The sequence below is a fragment of the Salvelinus namaycush genome, chromosome 9 (assembly GCF_016432855.1).
Source record: "Salvelinus namaycush isolate Seneca chromosome 9, SaNama_1.0, whole genome shotgun sequence".
Classification (NCBI taxonomy): Eukaryota; Metazoa; Chordata; class Actinopteri; order Salmoniformes; family Salmonidae; genus Salvelinus; species Salvelinus namaycush.
In genome coordinates, this window is record NC_052315.1 from 9381766 (window position 1) to 9391447 (window position 9682).

At 41.3% G+C, this 9682-nt stretch overlaps 1 protein-coding gene across 1 annotated transcript; it reads left to right on the forward strand.

Annotated features, from left to right (window-relative positions):
• Positions 1 to 7702: 7702 nt before the first annotated feature.
• On the forward strand, positions 7703 to 9337 carry LOC120053355 (zinc finger protein RFP-like). The gene is given in 1 exon segment (XM_039000477.1): positions 7703 to 9337. A coding segment is annotated over 1 exon segment (1635 nt).
• The last annotated feature ends 345 nt before the right edge of the window (positions 9338 to 9682 follow it).

Below are 9682 nucleotides of genomic sequence, written 5' to 3' on the forward strand. Positions count from 1 at the left end.
AAAAAATTCTCATTTTGTCTGTCATATTTGAAGTGTACCTATGATGAAAATTACAGGCCTCTCTCATCTTTTTAAGTGGGAGAACTTGCACAATTGGTGGCTGACTAAATACTTTTTTGCCCCACTGTAGTATGCTGACTTACTTTATAGTTTTCTTCTTATTTCTTATTTTTATATCTTGTGTGTTTTTGTTCTACCGTGTTATTTTTAGTACTACATTGATATTGATTACTGCATTGTTGGGTTTAGAGTTAGGCAAGAAAGGTATTTCACTGTACTTGTGCACGTGACATTAAAAACTTAAAACATGAAACATGCAAAACAAATGTGCACGCCATTGATCCATATCATCATGATATCATTCTGCCAGGTAGCCCTCCTTTGCAGTCAACGTTTAATTGCATGGTGGATTTTATCGATACGATAGGCTATACATTATATTTAACCTTTAGAAGTATTTCCTCCTCAGTAGACTGAAAAGATTTGGCATGAGCCCTTAGATCCTCAAAAAGTTATATAGCTGCACCATTGAGAGTATCTTGACTGGCTCCATCACTGCTTGGTATGGCAACTACTTGGCATCCAACCGCAAGGCACTACAGAGGGTAGTGCGTACGGCCCAGTACATCACTGGGGCCAAGCTTCCTGCCATCCAGGACATTTATACCAGGCAGTGTCAGAGGAAAAGCCCTAAAAACTGTCAACGACTCCAGCCACCCAAGTCATAGACTGTTCTCTCTGCTACCACACGACACGTGGTTCCGGAGCGCTAAGACCAAATGTCTCCTGAACAGCTTCTACCCCCAAGTCATTAGACTGCTGAACAGCTTCTACCCCCAAGTCATAAGACTGCTGAACAGCTTCTACCCCCAAGTCATAAGACTCCTGAACAGCTTCTACCCCCAAGTCATTAGACTGCTGAACAGCTTCTACCCCCAAGTCATTAGACTGCTGAACAGCTTCTACCCCCAAGTCATTAGACTGCTGAACAGCTTCTACCCCCAAGTCATAAGACTGCTGAACAGCTTCTACCCCCAAGTCATAAGACTGCTGAACAGCTTCTACCCCCAAGTCATAAGACTGCTGAACAGCTTCTACCCCCAAGTCATTAGACTGCTGAACAGCTTCTACCCCCAAGTCATTAAACTGCTGAACAGCTTCTACCCCCAAGTCATTAGACTGCTGAACAGCTTCTACCCCCAAGTCATTAGACTGCTAAACAGTCTTATAATCAAATATCTACCTGTACTATTTGCATTGACCCACTTTTTTTTCACTGACTCTATACACTCTCACTGGACTCAGCCCATACACTCACTCATACTACACCGACACTCCAATACACACATACACATACACACTCACATACACACACACTACATACGCTCACACACACAAAACACACTCATGCATATTGACACCACACACTCACTCACACAGACACACTTCCACACTCTGTTTATTATCTATCCTGATTGATTTTACTTTTACCCTTATCTACATGTACGTATTACCTCAATTACCTAAACTACCTCGTACCTCCGCACATTGATGCTCTACCAGTACTCCTTTTATAAAGCCTCGTTATTGTTATTTTATTGTGTTATTATTTCCTTTTTGATTTAACTCATTTTTCTTACTTTTTAACTCTACATTGTTGGGAAAGGGCTCGTAAGTAAGCATTTCACAGTATAGTTTACACCTGTTCTATTCTGCACGTGACAAATAAAATTACATTTTGATTGTATTTAATTTGATCTGTTTACTTCAGGCTGACTACTAGCATCTATTGAGTTGCAATGTCCCATACATTTATTAATGTCAAAATCAACTTAAAGTTTCTACAAAATGAGTTTTGCAGTGACACAATTCGAAAGGAAGGCTACAGCTAAACTTTTCCCTTTTACTGTTAGTGATTCACAAATTATTATTTTGGTTCCCGTGATTCGATTCAACGCGATTTAACCGAACCCCAACTACATTCAATTCGTCAAAAATAATTGTTTAAAAATTCTAGTTCATGTGAATTAAATGAATCGCTATTTATTTATTTTTTATTTAATATTTTGAGAAATGTGTTATAGGGTTATATAATAATTATAATCAATTATATTTGTATGGCCTAAACAAGATCAATAGGGGAGGTTTTTGTGCTGCGTGTCCTAAATCTTCTTTCATGTGCAATGACGCACCTGGCCTCTCCACCGCACCTGGCCTCTCCGCTGCACCTGGCCTCTCTGCTGCACCTGGCCTCTCTGCTGCACCTGGCCTCTCCGCTGCACCTGGCCTCTCCACCGTACCTGGCCTCTCCACCGTACCTGGCCTCTCCGCTGCACCTGGCCTCTCTGCTGCCCATCAGCTATTCCGCCATGTTCTTGTGGATTTATATAGAATATTGGTGCAGATTTTAATGATTTTATGTGTGATATGATTGCTAGTTAACCTATGGCAGATTATCCACCTACCACTATTGTCACTATGGATAGAGGGCAGTTGACTGTATAGTAAGCACGCAGAAAAGCATAGTGCAAAAACACCTTGATAGGTGATGCGCAGACAAGGACATTTGGTTATATGGAAGACATTATATAGTAAAACCTGCAAATTTGGCAATGTAAACCCCTGGAAAAAATGCACTACCCTCCCCGGTACCCAATAAAAAACCCACACAACCCTCCCACCCCATAAAAAGTTAGACAACCCTCCCCTATTTTGGACCAGCCCCCCCATCCCACCCCACCCCAGTGCATTTCAAACTGTCCCTCAGATCCACTGAGCTGACAACCCTAAAACTAGGCAGCGACATTTGAGAGTAGATTTATGGGTCCAATATTCCCTGCTAAGACTACTGTCAGGTGAGTGAGGAGAGTCTGGACCAAAGGAAATGTGAGACACAGAGTGGGTTCCAAATGAGGACTCAGGGGCTTAGGTGAAGTGTTCAGCTGTTTTGTCAAGTTCTACATTCACTCAACACATCCTCACATTGCATTGGTTCCCCTTATTATCCGGCTATATTTAACTTCTTTGCAACCATCAATATTATCCCCCGCAAGTGAAGTTACTTCAGGAGCCGTATCTTGAAAATGATCTGTTCTAGATACAGCAAACACAGGTGGTTGTTGGCACCTTAATTGGGGAGGACGGGCTCTTGGTAATGGCTGGAGCGAACTTAGTGGAATGGTATCAAATACATCAAACACATGTTTTCCATGTGTTTGATGCCAACCATTAATTCTGTTCTGGCCATTATTATGAGCCGTCCTCCCCCAGCAGCCTCCACTGACAGCAAAGCATTTTTATCTTTCATTTGATATCTTTCTCACCTGCACATGCTGAACTGGGTGTCAATCCAATACTCCCTCTCTGTCTCTTAACCTCTCATTCTCTCTCTAAACCCTGTCACTCTCTCTGAAACACTCTATACTCCCCCCCTCTCTCTCAACTTCTCTGTCTCTCTGTCACTCTCTCTCAAACCCTCTATACACTCCCCCCCTCTCTCTCATGTTCTCTGTTTCTCTAACTGTCACTCTCTCTGAAACACTCTATACTCCCCCCCCATCTCTCAACTTTTCTGTCTCTCTGTCACTCTCTCTCAAACCCTCTATACCCCCCCCCCCCCCCCCCCCCCCCCCCCCCCCCCTCTCTCTCATGTTCTCTGTCTCTCGAACTGTCAATTATTATTATTTGACCCTGCTCGTCATCTATGAACTTTGAACATCTTGAAGAACGATATGGCCTTAATGGCCATGTACTGTTATAATCTCCACCCGGCACAGCCAGAAGAGGACTGACCACCCCTCAGAGCCTGGTTCCTCTCTAGGTTTCTTCCTAGTTTCCTGCCTTTCTAAGGAGTTTTCCCTAGCCACTATGATTCTACATCTGCATTGCTTGCTCTTTAGGGTTTTAGGCTTTGTTTCTGTATAAGCACTTTGTGACATCTGCTGATGTAAAAATGGTTTTGTAAATACATTTGATTGACCAAATAATCTGTAATTGTGGTGAGCAAGAAATAATGTCAATGCCTGGAAAAGAATGTGGCCTTAAAAATCTTTGGAGGAACAAAACAATCAATCTCTACTGCTAATAATGATGTCCGTTCTACATACTTAATTTCTATGTTCAACACTTCATAGAGTCTACATATTTAATTTCTATGTTCAACACTTCATAAAGTCTACATATTTAATTTCTATGTTCAACACTTCGTAGAGTCTACATATAAAATGTATATGTTCATCAATGCATTGGCAAAAGGTAGGGAAGGCATGGGCACGAAAGATTATGGCCAGGATTTAATCCAATCGAGCTTTGTTGGCTAAGCGCCATTTTAAGGTAATTTCTGATTTAGATGACATATGCAGCATTTACTGTGAATGCAGTCTCCATGATTAAACAACCTGGCCTCAGGGCAATTTGTAGGATAGTATACATCCTCCCTTTAATATGATATGTTACGTTGCGTTATGAACGGAATAGTGGTCTGAGGACGTATAGCATCATATGTTTTACCCAGTGGTACCATATCATACAAATTGGATGAATTAAAGTACAATACATCCAGAGGACAATTTTATTGCTTCTTTAATCAGAACAACAGTTTTCAGCTGTGCTAACATAATTGCAAAAGGGTTTTCTAGTGATCAATTAGCCTTTTAAAATGATAAACTTGGATTACCTAACACAATGTGCCATTGGAACACAGGAGTGATGGTTGCTGATAATGGGCCTCTGTGACCCCAAACTTTTGAACGGTAGTGTATATCGTACCAATCAAAAGTTTGGACCCACCTACTCATTCAAGGGTTTTTCTTTATTTTTACTATTTTCTACGTCGTGGAATAATATTGAAGACATCAAAACTATGAAATAACACATCTGGAATTATGTAGTGACCCAAAAAATGTTAAACAAATATATTTTATATTTGAGATTCTTCAAAGTAGCCACCCTTTGCCTTGATGACAGCTTTGCACACTCCTGGCATTCTCTCATCCAGCTTCATGAGGTAGTCACCTGGAATGCATTTCAATTAACAGGTGTGCTTTGTTAAAAGTTAATTAACACGAGGCACATTGTTTAACACTTTTTTGGTTACTACATGATTCCATATGTATTATTTCATAGTTTTGATGTCTTCACTATTATTCTACAATGTAGAAAATAGTACAAATAAATAAAAACACTTGAATGAGTAGGTAATGGCAGAGAGTTTAGAGTACTGTTTTGCTTTGACCAGCTGTCTCAATGGTTTCCTCTAATGTGGCAATTGTCAAATCCAGCCAACATGTCGAGGTTGGTCCCACCTGGATTATATATGGACTTCATGGGTTTCAACTGGGCAAGGGCTCTAAATGGATATCTTAGCTGGTACCCAGTGGGGTTCATTTTGGGCCAGACATGGACAAACCCATGTGGGTTATAGTGTAAGTCCCGAAATGACCTGAATCATTTTTTTCATAGGCTCTAAGTGGGCAAACTGGTGTTATTTCTTTCAGAAATAATGATTGGGACCAAATCGGCTTTACCATTTGGGGCACAAACATGCAAACCCATGTGGGCTACAACCAAATGGGCTATATTTGGTTTAAATATGGTCATGTACTGTCTATGGGAATCAATTGGGCATACCAACTGGGTCACAAATGGGAAAACCCTTGTGGGCTAAAACACGGGTCCTAATTGGGCCCTTAACCAAATTGTAACACCTGTAACACCTGGTGTGAATATGGTCCGGAACTGTCTTATGTAACCATGCCAAATGAAACATATTATACTAATTTGAGTTTCCCGGATTTGAGTTTATTATGTTATGTCTAGTCTGAGACCAGGCTGGTCCACCCTCCACTGCATACAGGTAGGCTGTATGATTCTGCTTGCTCTGGAGTCCAGAGAAGTGAAATATGTCTCCAGTTTCTAAGAGTAGCAAATAGATTTTAAGACATGTCTGCATTGAGCTCTGGTGAGAAAACTACAGTGGCAAACTTGTTGTATGATTACACAGAACTTAAAACAGCACATTAGGCAGATTAAACATTCTATGAGCAAGAAACAGTGTGCTAACAACAAAAAAGGACCAAACCAGTTAAGGGCGTACATATCTTTGTTTCTACCAGAAAACAGAAAGTAGACAAACTGCATTGCATTGATGGGCAGGGACAAGGTTAGTGATATAACTTGCTGTAAGCGAAACTAAAGTTGAGCATTAAGCTTTGTAACTCAGAGCCCTAGCTTCTCTGAAACGTCACTATAGAACCCTGTGGGATAATCTAAGAACAGAAAGAACATTCAAAAAACAAAGCATCGGGTAAGTAGAGAGTGATATGGGTCCAGTTTTTCAAAAGTTATCTGATCGGATTTCGGCAATCGGATAGGATTAAATGTTAGAATTGGGTTTTTCCAAAATATGAAAAAAGAGAGACCTCTGGATAGGTATTCGGCTTTGGTAATCCAATCTGCCCTTGAATCAGGATTAAATGTCATTTCAAAACTCAAAGGTAGTGATAAGGATAATTTTGATGCTGAAAATCAGGATTATCTTGGTCCCACTGGAAGGGTGGATTCAGGGTGGATTTAGACAGGTGGATTTAGACAGGTGGATTCAGACAAGTGGATTCAGACAGGTGGATTCAGACAGGTGGATTTAGACAGGTGGATTCAGACAGGTGGATTCAGACAGGTGGATTCAGACAGGTGGATTTAGACAGGTGGATTTAGACAGGTGGATTCAGGGTGGATTTAGACAGGTGGATTTAGACAGGTGGATTTAGACAGGTGGATTCAGGGTGGATTTAGACAGGTGGATTTAGACAGGTGGATTTAGACAGGTGGATTCAGGGTGGATTTAGACAGGTGGAAGGCACAACAACCAAGACGTGTCATTGTAACTAAGGTGAGATGGTTTAAAAAACTTTCTTACAATTAAAAACCGAAGGTTCATTATGTTAAATTGACCGCAGTATAAGTATGTAGTCAGTTGTTATATTGAGAAGCGTCAAAAAAATGCATCTAATTGCTTATAAGTGATATGCAGGCTATATTTTTAATCTAGGAACCTTTATTCATGTAATTTACTCATCTCTGTTTCCCTATGACAGTGTAGAAGTAGTACCACAACCTGTCCAGTAGATGGCAAGGTGTAGGCCTGTTCAAAGCACTGACAATCTGGATACTGTAATCTTGATATTGTGGGATCTGGATCAGAATGATCCTGTCCGATTATTTTCTGAAAAAATGGCTCAAAAACAACCACATTGATCTGATCCTGCATGGCAAAAGAGAGGATTACAGAATCCGGATCATTCTGATCCAGATGAAACATTTTGAAAAACTGGCCCCTGAGAAAGACAAATGTAATCTCAGCCCTATTTCGGTTCATTCAGTTATGATAATTTCCTTGTTTGATACGAGGCATACTTTCTATATGTAATTGTAAAGTTATTCTGTGTATTACTATCAATTGTCTGAAGGGTACTACTACTACTGTATTTATGTGAAATTGACTAAATTAAAGCTGATAATATTTGTGATCAAGAACAATCCGGTGATAGGAAATCCATCACAATTGTAAAACTGCTAAAACCATGTTTTTAGATTGGTTAAACTTGTATTTGTCTCATAACTTTTAAAGTTAAAGTTTAAACTATCAAGACTTGACTGAACGCATTAAATGTTTCATAGTTTCACCTTTGGTCTCTGTCTAGATATGGCCACCCCCAGCAGTCTCCTGTCTGAAGATCAGTTACTGTGCTCTATCTGTTTGGATGTCTTCACTGAGCCAGTCACCACTTCATGTGGACACAACTTCTGCAAGGCCTGTATCAGCAGGTATTGGGATAGCGCTGGCCTCTGCCAGTGTCCAATGTGTAACGAGAAATTCAACAGGAGACCTGAGCTTCACATCAACACAACATTGAGAGAAGTTGTAGAGAATTAAAAAATTAAGACCATAGTTAAAAATGAGTCCCCTGCCATACCGGGAGAAGTATCCTGTGAAGTCTGCACTGGGAGGAAGTTCAAGGCTCTGAAATCCTGCTTAGTGTGCCTAGCCTCTTACTGTGAGACTCACCTGGAGCCTCATCAGAGAGTCCCGGCGTTAAGGAAACACAAGTTGATTGACCCTGTTGAGAACCTGGAAGACAGGATGTGTAAGAAGCACGAGAGACCTCTGGAACTGTTCTGTAGGACTGACCAGACGTGTGTTTGTCAGTTCTGCACTGAGACAGACCACAAGGCTCATAATACTGTCCCTCTAGAGGAAGAGTGTGGAGAGAGGAAGGTTAAACTGGGGAAAACTGAGGCAGATGTTCAGCAGATGATCCAGGAACGACTGCAGAAGGTTCAGGAGATCAAACACTCAGTAGAGCTCAGCAAGAAAGACGCAAGGAGAGAGATATCAGACAGTGTGCAGGTCTTCACTGATCTGGTGCGCTCCATTGAGAGAAGCCAGGGTGAGCTCATTGAGGTGATTGAGGAGAAGCAGAAAGCAACAGAGAGGCGGGCTGAATGGCTCATTGAAGAGCTGGAGCAGGAAATCACTGAGCTAAAGGGGAGAAGCACAGACCTGGAGCAGCTCTTACACACTGAGGACCACCTCCACCTCCTCCAGAGCTTCCCATCCCTGTGCACCCCTCCACACACCCAGGACTGGTCTGAGATCAGTGTTCACAGTGATCTGTGTGTGGGGACCTTGATGAGAGCTGTGTTTCAGCTGGACGAAACACTGAATAAAGAGATGGAGAAGCTACCTGAAGTCAAACTGAAGCGGATGAAGAGGATGCAGCAGTATGAAGTGAATATAACTTTGGATCCTGATACAGCACATCCTGAACTTATCCTCTCTGAAGATGGGAAACAAGTGAGACATGGAGACACACAAAGAAATCTCCCTGACAACCCAGAGAGGTTTGAAAGAGTTGTTAATGTCCTAGGAAAGGATGGCTTCTCGTCAGGGAGATTTTATTATGAGGTGACGGTCAAGGGAAAGATTGAGTGGGATTTAGGAGTGGCCAGTGAGTCCATCAACAGGAAGGGTCCGATCACACTGAGCCCTAAGAATGGATACTGGGCTGTGTGGCTGAGGAATGGAAACGAGTACAAGGCTCTTGGTGACCCCCGTGTCTTGCTATCCCTGAAAGAGAAGCCCCAGAAGGTGGGGGTGTTTGTGGATTATGAGGAGGGTCAAGTCTCCTTCTACGATGTAGAGGCCAGGTCTCATATCTACTCTTTCACTGGCTGCACCTTCACTGAGAAACTCTATCCATACTTTAGCCCGTGTTTTAATGATGGTATTAAAAACTCTGCCCCTCTGATCATCTCTCCTGTCAATAACACAGACTGATTAACAAGTCTCAGATGTGTTGTTGGAATGGGAACAAATCAGTAAATTAAAGGGACATTTAAAAAATGTTCAACTTCATCATCATCTCCAGCACCACCCCATCAACATATGTGAAAATGGCGCGTTTCTACGTTTTGTCGTAAAAAAAGATTGTCAACCAATTAGTAGACAGTTAGTAGGCAATGACTTTTCCTAATTGGTTAAAATCACGATGCACACCGATGATGATGAATATGAAGGTAATTTTTTTTTAAATGTCCCTTTTAAGTCAAGTTTCATAATACATTTTTAATTTCCATTAAACTATATCCTTGAGATCTTAGTATCTGAAAATTAAGGTTATTC